Source organism: Sinocyclocheilus grahami, unplaced genomic scaffold, assembly GCF_001515645.1.
Source record: "Sinocyclocheilus grahami isolate Dianchi unplaced genomic scaffold, SAMN03320097.WGS_v1.1 scaffold597.1, whole genome shotgun sequence".
Classification (NCBI taxonomy): Eukaryota; Metazoa; Chordata; class Actinopteri; order Cypriniformes; family Cyprinidae; genus Sinocyclocheilus; species Sinocyclocheilus grahami.
In genome coordinates, this window is record NW_015505776.1 from 174,210 (window position 1) to 186,472 (window position 12,263).

At 39.5% G+C, this 12,263-nt stretch overlaps 1 protein-coding gene across 1 annotated transcript; it reads left to right on the forward strand.

Moving 5' to 3' along the window:
* The first annotated feature begins 5,355 nt into the window (after positions 1 to 5,355).
* Positions 5,356 to 11,230, forward strand: LOC107557290 (leucine-rich repeat-containing protein 17-like). The gene is made up of 3 exons (XM_016240656.1): positions 5,356 to 6,168; positions 8,805 to 8,960; positions 10,716 to 11,230. The coding sequence occupies exons 1-3, from the start codon at positions 5,430 to 5,432 to the stop codon at positions 11,117 to 11,119; spliced, it is 1,299 nt and encodes a 432-aa protein (XP_016096142.1). The 5' UTR covers positions 5,356 to 5,429; the 3' UTR covers positions 11,120 to 11,230.
* The last annotated feature ends 1,033 nt before the right edge of the window (positions 11,231 to 12,263 follow it).

Genomic DNA, 12,263 nt, shown 5'->3' on the forward strand with positions numbered 1-12,263 from the left:
ATTGTTTGAATGGGGTTGCCTCATCTAGAGTCTCTTTGACATCAGACTGATGAAGAGACTCACAAAGTGCTGGAAGCCTGGAGGCGGTACAGTTTTAACAAGGACATGTGGGTCTGCTCGCCTGCACAGAGACACAACGTGTAATTTAAAACCAGGCACAAGCTTGGGGGCTGCACTGAGCCTCACACACACATATGCTCATGCACATACACACACATACAGTCAGACCGCTGAGTTCAGGCATTCAGCATTGCACAAAGCTCATGACAGGACTTAAAGATCAGCTAACAGGACATATCCAGATTAGATGAGATTTCGGATGCATTTCCTTGTGCACAGGTATCTGAGGACTTACATTATGTATGTGCATGTTTGCATGTGTGTGGGGAAATCTTTCTAGCAATGACAGTGCAGATGGACGTACATTAAGTCATCCACTCTTGACTCGGCTGCAGTTTCGTAACAGAGGGACTGCATGTTTCCAGCAATCTTAATTTTGGCACGGATTTAGGCATTGACTGGAGTCAGTTTGTGTGAAAAGCAATTGTTTAGCAATTGTGTCTCTACTCAAGATATATTGTCAAACTTCACATGCTGGTTCAAGAAAGTAGCAAAAACGTGAGGAGAAAGACTGTGTGATTATTCTGAAATGCATGTTTGTGGTTTTCTTCTTTTTTTAAAAGCCTGGATAGGAAAGTATTGATTTTTTGTCTATGTGAGTCCAAAGGATCCTCTGCTTAAATATATGTGCTGAGAAGGTTTTTCACTTAAAAGTACAGGTTTAATAATTGTATCACTTGATTTTTTTAGGGTTGAGTTAAAATTAATTCAGATAGAAAAAAAAAAAGATTATTCCTCCCTGTGAAGGAAGTTCAAATGGTTTTAATTAAGCACTGCTGGCCATGTAAGCTTGTTCTCTCACACACATACACACTCATTGTGCTGATAACTGGGGTCTATACGGTGTGGGAGGGGGGTAAATTCTTCTCAAGGTCTCTAAGCTAAAGGATTTCACTTTGGACCTGAAATAATCACAGGAGCAATCTTTTGGATGTCCTGGGTGACCTGGAATTTGGGTGGCATGGAAATAAAAAATAAATGAATAAATAAATAAATGAAGTTGAAAAGAAAATACACACTCCCCCTTTCATGTTGGATAGTGAACATTACCTGCGTTCTGCTCCATTTCCCATTGAAGTTTTCCATCTCTTGCTTTTTCTTTCTTTCTATTATTGTAGTAAACCAAGGCCGTGGCAGCCAGGGACTCACATAAGGACTGCGTTATCTTGGTTCATTCCCCTGAAGTGCTGACTGCTTCCTGTTAATGTCCGCTCCATTAGAAGAGTTTATATATCCCAGGCAGATCTGCTCACATACCTGGGATTAACATGCGGTTCAAACATCACTTATAAATGTACCCAAGGCTCATTGTTATCACACTGTTTTCGGATCACTGAAATCAGTGCATTGTCCTGGTGCATGATATGCGCAAATAGATATAGAATCTTTTCCATTGGCATAACAACAAGTGTTACAAGTCTGTGACAAGAAAAAGCAGGGGAAAAAACATTTGAAAAAATGGACAAGCATGTTCACATGATGTCATTGGCATGCCGTTTTATCACTGGAAAGAGAGAACATGCAACAGGTCCTGCTAATACAATTTCAACAATTTAATTGCATGATACATCTGTGAAAATAGCTGCAAAGCAACGTAACTACAGACTGGAACCTGTTTTACAGTTTCTTGAAAGGCAGGGAAAGCCCAGAAGGCCCAAAATCCATTGCTGAATTATTGATTTTCACTCATATCTGCTAGTGAGGAGGACCAATGAATGCTAGTGCAGTGAATGGTTCAGCAAAGGTGGAAATGCAGCCATGACACAAAGTGGATGCCAAATGTGCATTAATTTCAATAATTCAATGCTTATTCTACACTAAACAGTATCACGGTTACCAAATGGGTTTGTCTATATAATGCATTTATTTCAAGATGTGTAAATCTACTTTTTATGGTCTACTGTTACTAACATGGAAAGAATGTGGCAAAGTGGTAGTGATGATAGGTCAACAAATCTGGAACTACTTCACAGCAGTGCTGCTGCAGAAAAATCACACCTTGGGACATCTGTCAACCAATCAATATCAAGAATTCAACATATCTAAAGATAATGAATTCCTTGGTTAATGTCTGTCACAGGTGAGGATTTGTAAAGCAGCACAACAGATTTAAGGGATGATGTAATAGGACTGGCACACATATGTGTGTACAAATGATCCAAACTTCCTTTCTGTCAATGTCAGTGTGTTTTAACTAACTTAAACTGTTCTAGGTTTCAATGCTTATAGATGAACTCAATCTGCAATATTTGTGGCATAAATGTCAATTACCACAAAAAAAAAAGAAATTTCAATTAGTACCATAGTCTTTAAATTAAAACGTTTAAATTCTTTCTTCTTGTTGTCTGCATACGTTCAACAACGATAAACAGCCAGAATCAGTCTACAAAAGGCTGTCCACGACATCTTTACATGACAAAGTTAAAAGTTAATCTGCATTGAACAGTAGTTTTTTAATGGAAAGATACATTTAAGTGTTTTAGCAAAAACATGAGCCTCACATTTTGGCATTTAAAGCCTTTGGACAACAAAACTCTACATTTCCATTGTAAGTGTTTTAGAAGGGAACATAAACGTATGTGCTGTGGATTGAGCTTAACTTGCATTAAACCTTCAACATTCCTTTAAAAATAAGTACTGTCCTACGAGGTTTTACTTGTTATGAATTAACGGTAAGACAAATGTTCTTTTCATTTGTGTGTATGTCCTCTACCAACGCAGCTCTTGGTAGTGCAGCTCTTTACATTTTGTTTGCCTTTTCTCAGGGACTGCAGCTGTGCCCCCTCAGTCTGAATAAAGCAAGCTCTCAGTTTATCAAAGTTACGCTGAGACTCTACTTGACTGGTTAATCCAGCTGCTGCTTTTTGCCATGCGGCTGCTCTGCGGTCTGCTGCTGTGCCTGGTGGTCTGGGCAGCTGAGGCACGAAAGGGTGGAAAGGGACGCCGAATGCGGAGTCGAGACCGGTCAAATACCATCAAGCGGTTTGCTGAAGACTGCAAGGAAAGTACAGTCAATGGGGAAAAGTTCTTTGACTGCCAAGAGCGCCATCTGACAGCCGTACTATTGGGCTGGCCGGAGGACATTCACCACCTGCTGCTGGCACGGAACAAGATCCAGGTGCTGCGAGACAACACCTTCAGTCACTTCCGAAAGAAGAAAAAAAAGATTATTCCTCCCTGTGAAGGAAGTTCAAATGGTTTTAATTAAGCACTGCTGGCCATGTAAGCTTGTTCTCTCACACACATACACACTCATTGTGCTGATAACTGGGCACTATATACGGTGTGGGAGGGGGGTAAATTCTTCTCAAGGTCTCTAACCTAAAGGATTTCACTTTGGACCTGAAATAATCACAGGAGCAATCTTTTGGATGTCCTGGGTGACCTGGAATTTGGGTGGCATGGAAATAAAAAATAAATGAATAAATAAATAAATGAAGTTGAAAAGAAAATACACACTCCCCCTTTCATGTTGGACAGTGAACATTACCTGCGTTCTGCTCCATTTCCCATTTAAGTTTTCCATCTCTTGCTTTTTCTTTCTTTCTATTATTGTAGTAAACCAAGGCCGTGGCAGCCAGGGACTCACATAAGGACTGCGTTATCTTGGTTCATTCACCTGAAGTGCTGACTGCTTCCTGTTAATGTCCGCTCCATTAGAAGAGTTTATATATCCCAGGCAGATCTGCTCACATACCTGGGATTAACATGCGGTTCAAACATCACTTATAAATGTACCCAAGGCTCATTGTTATCACACTGTTTTCGGATCACTGAAATCAGTGCATTGTCCTGGTGCATGATATGCGCAAATAGATATAGAATCTTTTCCATTGGCATAACAACAAGTGTTACAAGTCTGTGACAAGAAAAAGCAGGGGAAAAAACATTTGAAAAAATGGACAAGCATGTTCACATGATGTCATTGGCATGCCGTTTTATCACTGGAAAGAGAGAACATGCAACAGGTCCTGCTAATACAATTTCAACAATTTAATTGCATGATACATCTGTGAAAATAGCTGCAAAGCAACGTAACTACAGACTGGAACCTGTTTTACAGTTTCTTGAAAGGCAGGGAAAGCCCAGAAGGCCCAAAATCCATTGCTGAATTATTGATTTTCACTCATATCTGCTAGTGAGGAGGACCAATGAATGCTAGTGCAGTGAATGGTTCAGCAAAGGTGGAAATGCAGCCATGACACAAAGTGGATGCCAAATGTGCATTAATTTCAATAATTCAATGCTTATTCTACACTAAACAGTATCACGGTTACCAAATGGGTTTGTCTATATAATGCATTTATTTCAAGATGTGTAAATCTACTTTTTATGGTCTACTGTTACTAACATGGAAAGAATGTGGCAAAGTGGTAGTGATGATAGGTCAACAAATCTGGAACTACTTCACAGCAGTGCTGCTGCAGAAAAATCACACCTTGGGACATCTGTCAACCAATCAATATCAAGAATTCAACATATCTAAAGATAATGAATTCCTTGGTTAATGTCTGTCACAGGTGAGGATTTGTAAAGCAGCACAACAGATTTAAGGGATGATGTAATAGGACTGGCACACATATGTGTGTACAAATGATCCAAACTTCCTTTCTGTCAATGTCAGTGTGTTTTAACTAACTTAAACTGTTCTAGGTTTCAATGCTTATAGATGAACTCAATCTGCAATATTTGTGGCATAAATGTCAATTACCACAAAAAAAAAAGAAATTTCAATTAGTACCATAGTCTTTAAATTAAAACGTTTAAATTCTTTCTTCTTGTTGTCTGCATACGTTCAACAACGATAAACAGCCAGAATCAGTCTACAAAAGGCTGTCCACGACATCTTTACATGACAAAGTTAAAAGTTAATCTGCATTGAACAGTAGTTTTTTAATGGAAAGATACATTTAAGTGTTTTAGCAAAAACATGAGCCTCACATTTTGGCATTTAAAGCCTTTGGACAACAAAACTCTACATTTCCATTGTAAGTGTTTTAGAAGGGAACATAAACGTATGTGCTGTGGATTGAGCTTAACTTGCATTAAACCTTCAACATTCCTTTAAAAATAAGTACTGTCCTACGAGGTTTTACTTGTTATGAATTAACGGTAAGACAAATGTTCTTTTCATTTGTGTGTATGTCCTCTACCAACGCAGCTCTTGGTAGTGCAGCTCTTTACATTTTGTTTGCCTTTTCTCAGGGACTGCAGCTGTGCCCCCTCAGTCTGAATAAAGCAAGCTCTCAGTTTATCAAAGTTACGCTGAGACTCTACTTGACTGGTTAATCCAGCTGCTGCTTTTTGCCATGCGGCTGCTCTGCGGTCTGCTGCTGTGCCTGGTGGTCTGGGCAGCTGAGGCACGAAAGGGTGGAAAGGGACGCCGAATGCGGAGTCGAGACCGGTCAAATACCATCAAGCGGTTTGCTGAAGACTGCAAGGAAAGTACAGTCAATGGGGAAAAGTTCTTTGACTGCCAAGAGCGCCATCTGACAGCCGTACTATTGGGCTGGCCGGAGGACATTCACCACCTGCTGCTGGCACGGAACAAGATCCAGGTGCTGCGAGACAACACCTTCAGTCACTTCCGAAACCTGAGGAGTCTGGATCTCCAGCAGAACGAAATCTCCCGCATAGACGAGGGAGCCTTCAACGGCCTGAGCAGACTCACCACTTTACTGCTGCAGCACAACCGTCTGAGTGTGGCGAGTGAAGGCATGCTGATCCCTATGCCGCAACTCAAGTATATGCGACTCTATGACAATCCCTGGAGGTGTGAATGCCAGCTGGATAGCCTGGTCAGATTCATACAAGTGCCCAGTAACCGTAACATTGGCAATTACGCATGGTGTGCTGAGCCGAGGGAATTCTCGGGGAGGCAACTGAAGAAGCTGGATGCAGAGCTGCTGTGCTCCCCTCAGCAGGAAAACGTATTGATCCCACATCCGGGCAATCAGACCCTACCAGCTTCACAAAAAAAGTCTGATGCAACCTCTCTATGCCACACCTACGTCCACCCCGTGCCCCGTCTGGACTGCAGTAACAGAGGTGAGAAAGCTATTGCTTAGGTTCTCTTGCAGTGGGACATTTGGGGAGAGGTGGGAGTGAATTAAGTTGTGGTCGTAAAGAAACAGAACACATTACCCTATTCAGGAAAATCCAATGATTCACAATTGACTTGGCAAAACAATTGACTTGGCAAACCTATAAAGGTGCACACAATATTTTCTGTTTATGTTGTGTCCAGTAACAAGGGGTTACCAAGACAGATTGAGCAATATTTGACTGACTGTGTGACCTCAGCAGAAGTATCACGAACAATTGCTAATCCACTAAACTGATTCTATTGGCTGAAAGAGATTTCACTAGGTATTCTATTCAGTGATTAGCATTCCTACTAAAGCAAATCAAAACTTAAAAAAGGAGGCTGCCAAATAAAATACAATTAAACAATTAAATCTGACAGAAAGATGATCAGGGTTAGCTCGAAAATGTGCAGTTTCTTTTCAGTAATATGTAATGTTAAAGTGGTTTCTCTGCAGTACCAGTTGGGGCAAAGTGTCATTTATTCCACAATAAACACTCACACAATGAGTAATGCTTTCCTTAAATCCCTAGACACTCCCTTTTAATTGTGTAAAGCAGCTTTTCATCTATATTGTTTAAGAAACAATACCTGCATACACTGTATGCTGAGACATGGTGTCAGTTTGAGGGGAAAATGACATCTATCTATAGATAGATAGATAGATATTCTGCAGACTCAGCATGTGGTACTCTAATTCACAGCAGAGTGGAACAAATGTCTGGAAATATGAAATATAAGATGCAGAGAACTAGCGGAAAGGGAATGAGTATCTTTCCAGCTTCAACATCTGCAGACTTTTCTCTAGAGACATTAATGTCATATTCAGACTGTTATCAATACACCATACATTTTCTGAATCTTGAATCTCATTATTATATTTCAAAAGGCTGTTTGCAAAACAAAGGCAAAATTCATATAAAAAAGGGTCCCTTTGTGAATCAGTCCCCTAAAAAAATTATCTTCCAAAAGCAAAGGAAATACCACATTACTACAGCTATACATGCAAATCTCCATGGGAATCCGAGGACAGTGTTGGTGTCTTATAGACAGTGTCTTATACATATCTTATAGTGTTTTAGGAAAGAACTTAGGACAAGAGGGTTTTTTTTCTGATGAAGAGATGGCTGTAAGATATGACAAAGAAAGTGTCATTCAAATTTCACTCAAGAAAGACAGATATGATTCTGCCTTTAACTATGAAAGAACTCTTTGTAAGTACAACATTTTTTCTCTTCTCTGGAACCCTCAGTTTCAATCTACTGTACATAAAATTTGAGTTCTCCATCTTGTCAAGTAAGGTTCGTTATTTTGAAAAACTATATAAATATGCTCTGACATCCATAAGAACACGAGAAACACGGCCAGTCCAAAGACCAAGTCATCAGGGTTAGATGAGGCAAGCAAAACGCATGTGATAGAAAACAGTCAATGTGAAATAAATGAAATCAGATTTTGAAGTCACTGGGATTTGGACTTCTCCACTTGTCAGAAATAGTGAGTCAGCAGTCTGGAGCTGAAGGAGGCATCCTTAATCACTCTGTCAAACACAAAAAAAGTCACACTTTTGTAACATTACATTATCTGTTCGGGGACCTAAGGGATAAATGGCTATTTATTCTGTCAGCATTAATCGCAGAAAGCCTATGTAGGAATCTTATGGCAAGAGCAGGGGATGAAAAGCCAAGTTTTAGTGATCTCAGTTTATGGGAAGGCTTTTCCCTGAATTAGTTACAAGAATAACGGCACGTTCATTTCTTTGGGTGCAATTCAGAAACCTCCAGATTCCAGAGACACTGTAAAATAGTGTAAAATCTACTCTAGTATTAACTGTGGATCAAACCTGTGTTTATATAGGTGGCAGAACAAAAGCAGAATGTAAAATCTGAGCAAGATCTCTCATTGAAGGCACTCTGGGGTTTAAAACAGGTGCTCTGGTGGGTCAAAGCAGGAAGTGCAGCTGTATCTGTTCTGCATGCCGCATTGCTTTCGCACATGTCAAGCAGACAAGTCCCACGGTAACATTTCCGAATATGAGAGACGTGATGTCTCACAGAGTTTCGAGCGCTACCGCCAAACGTGTGCCATGTGTACGGTTTTAACAGCTCTCTCCATTGTGATATAAATAAATATATCCAGGCACGGTTTGCTGGAGTCATCCAAAGTGTTGCGTTGAGCTTTCGAGTGCCCAGAATCTTCCAAAATAAATAGAGAGCTTCTTCACAACGATTGCTGTCACAACTGGCTTTGTGTACAATTTAAGATCCAAATAGAGATACTAGTTAGTTTGAATGTCATTATCAGTAAGTGTCTGAGAAAATGACTTTAGAAGACCACCAACGAGGAACCAACTGTACAGAACTTACAACAATTGTCATGGCAGATGTTTCCATGTATGGCTAGCCTGCTGGAAATCATTTGGAAATACAGAGCCCATCAAAGTGCTACACAATATTCCCTGGGGAATCAAAATAACTCAAAACGAAGCAACATTTGTTGCAGAATGCACTGTCAATCACACATGTAATTGTGCTAATTATAAAGGTACCTTTTCCGATAGGCCTACATAATTACAGTAATTCAACTCTCTCTTCCGTAGACCTTAAAATTGTGCCGGCTGACATCCCGCTGGATATTGTGAGATTGGATTTATCCAGAAACAACATCAAGCAGCTGAGATCAAAAGAGTTTGTAAAAGTTAAAGACCTAAAGCTCTTGAACCTGAGCGGAAACAGTCTGGAAAACATCGACACAGGTAAGCCAGTGGTACACAACCAAATCCTGTCTTCAAGACATATACTTATTTGACTGTTGAGGAATGAAAGTACAAAGATGATGTACAAAATGCAGGAAATGGATGTTTGGCACAGCAATATGTGACAAGGAAGTCTCAATAGAAAAGAAAAGAAGTCTGACATTAAAGTTTAAAGCATCTTGTCAAGCACTGAATGAAAAGACACCAGTTGGGGAATCACGAAAGGTTAACTATAGAAGCCATTATTTTTTTCTTTCCGTTGCATTTAGAAAACAGGCCACATTCTCTTTGTGAGTGAATAGTGAAGGAATCGACTCTGGCCTCTACATCAGGTAGCTACATCAAGAGCTTTTATGTCCAACAATCATTTGTCAAAAGAATGGGTGGGTGAAAGGATTTAAGAAAATTATGAGGTTTTTTGGAAAGTAAAGAAGTCATGAGAGAAATCAAAGTGTTCCTCAACTATGCAGCACAGCTATCAAGAGTTGTTATTGTGAAGAAAGCAATATAAACATCAGCATGTTAATTTTCAAGCCTTTACCAATTAGAGCAAACAGAGCAGGGGGTTCACCGAATAGAATTGCTTGTAAAAATTTGTAGGCTATTTCTTGCTGAGCAGACACATTTAGCAGCTTTGGATTTCCTGTAATCTTTCTTCCATGAAACACAAAAGGACTTGTGTGTTATAGCCTGCTAATGCCAGTGTTGTGGGATCTGTGGAGATTAACGTTTGCAAATGATCATAATGATGGCTATTATAAAGTGTTACCAAGACAGTATAGATTTGATATATATACTGTATACTTGGGGTCCTAGGGTTGGCTGAGAGTTGGTGGTGGGTCGCTGACCTGTAAAGGTTGAAAATTCCAATTTTAAAGCCAAGCAATAACTTCAGTGTAAAGATTTAAGTCTTTAAGAAGGCTTGGATCTCTGACTTTCTTTAATTCTATTTCCAGATCCTGTCAGACACTGTACAGTCAACTGTTTGGTTTAAAGCAAATCCATTTCAAAGTCATTACAAATGGCATATATTAAATCAACTGACCACTGTATTCCCCAGCCTGCATTTATTTTTTTTACAGTTAAATCTACCCAAAAAAAACGCTTCCTCTGAGGTTTATACACAGAATTCCCATTTGTCTTTTTCTCTCACCATTCAGAGAATTACAAATAAAAATGAAGTACTTGCTGATGCTGCTATAATTATAAGACACTTATGTCTTTCTAAACTGCCTAAAAATGCACTTAATCGCAGTCAGTTGGGCTCTAATGAACAGACCAGCAGGGTGTGTCATCTAATGGTTCCCTAGAGAGATGATAACACTGATTCAGTCACACTACAGGATCAGGAACTGCAGTCTAGCTTCTGTTTAGTTCATCAGTCAGTTTAGAGATCGCAGTGAGAACACAGCTTGGACAACAGTTGGCAGATAGAGCTCACTACAATGTAAAAGATGTGTAATCCATTCAGTTCTATCCTCTAATTAAAGGAACTTTTTTCAAGCCTAAGCACTATCAACAGTATGTAAATAAAATCAAATATATAAAATCACAATAAATCTATTTTATATATAACAACACATAACCAGAAATTCACATTTAATAACACATTCAATATGGTTTAATTTGTCATTTTTTATTTTAGTCAATGAAGTAATGAGATTGTTTTACTATCATTTATAGGTATTAAAAACGTTTTGAATGAAATCTGAAGAGAGTGTCCATCTAATTACTGCTTTTTTCTGTTTTCTGTAGCTGCCTTTATGGGCCTGCTGTACTTGGGAGAATTGGACCTGTCCAACAACAGCCTGCGCTATTTTCAATATGGCGTTTTGGAGGACCTGTACTTCCTGAGGAAACTGTCTCTGGAGGACAACCCCTGGATTTGTGATTACAACATTCATTACTTGATCTACTGGCTGAAGCATCACCCCAGTGTGTCCCACACAGGTCTGGTGTGCAGTGAACCAGAGGAGTTCCGCGGTTGGCCGGTGGAAAACTATGTCAAGACCTACAACGCAGATTGTCCTAAAGACAAGCAGCTGGCGGGCATCACAGGTCAGGAGCTCACTGCTGAGACAGAAGAGGAGCTGTTTCCAGAATTGGGGCCCAGACCTTATAGAGTGCCCAAGAAATTTGAGATCATCCGTCTGACTTAAGACGGAAACTGTGATGCTATTGGGAACTCTTTTTTTAAATTTTGTCATGAACAAAATTGTTTTCCCAGCAAAATTTAGACTGTATGAGAGATTAAACTTTAATATGCTGTCACATTCGCAGATTCATTCAGTTCAATCAGAATTCAAGCAGTTGATGTTTACGTTTTTTTTTTTTTTTTTTTATGAGAATTTTGTCCATTGAATCATGATAAATAAAAGTAAAAAAAAATTTTTTTTATTTTTTTATTCTCTGATGAGTCTGATGTTTGTCAAATAACTATACACACACAGTCACAAATGCGTAAAGGGATGGTTCATCCAAAAATAAATATTCTGTCATCATTTTCTCATCATTCACATACCTGAAACTATTCACGTATTTGAGTAGACCATGTTTTGGTACGCAACAATTTTATTAAATTCAACTAACTCGATCACTCTCTTCAATCTGTTGCTCCACCATGACAACAGTTGGCCTGAAGAGGTGAAATATAGTGCCCCTGGTGGTAACGCTGTGCAGTGCATACAACAGTGTTGTGAATTTCATTCACACATTTCCAGATTCAACAACACTCTCAAATCTCTCAAATACTTACGCTCAAATCTCTCAAATACTTACGCAGAGTATGTTTTAGGCTCATGTAAGCATAAATACAATTTCCCTTTCGCTGCAAGGCACCCACAATGGTGTTACACACAAGTTGAAGCCCACATGTTCGCCAACAAGATATAGCACAAAGAGAAACTGTACAGTCTATAAAGTGGAGATGTGTGTATGTCCACATGAAGTCAGTCCTGTGATGTATATGTCTAGAGAACATTGGCCATAAGTGACTGAAACATTAGAGAGGCGTTTTTCTGAGGGGGAAGGGAAAGGGTAGTACCACAGTTTTTCTCCAGGGCCGCATTTTTATCTCCATCCTGTCTGAAAAGAAACAGATGCGGGATGATTACAGATCTGCAGTTTATGTCACTGCTTTGAGAGAATGCAATGAGAGAAACATCTGGGGAAATGTTTTGCAGTTCAGGTGGGGGGCCATATGGGGTCTCCATGCATTTGAGTGAAAGCATGGCAGGGAATCAAAGTAAATAAATGGATGAAGGGCTCATCCTATTAATTAATCATTGTTTTCAGCAGCACAGA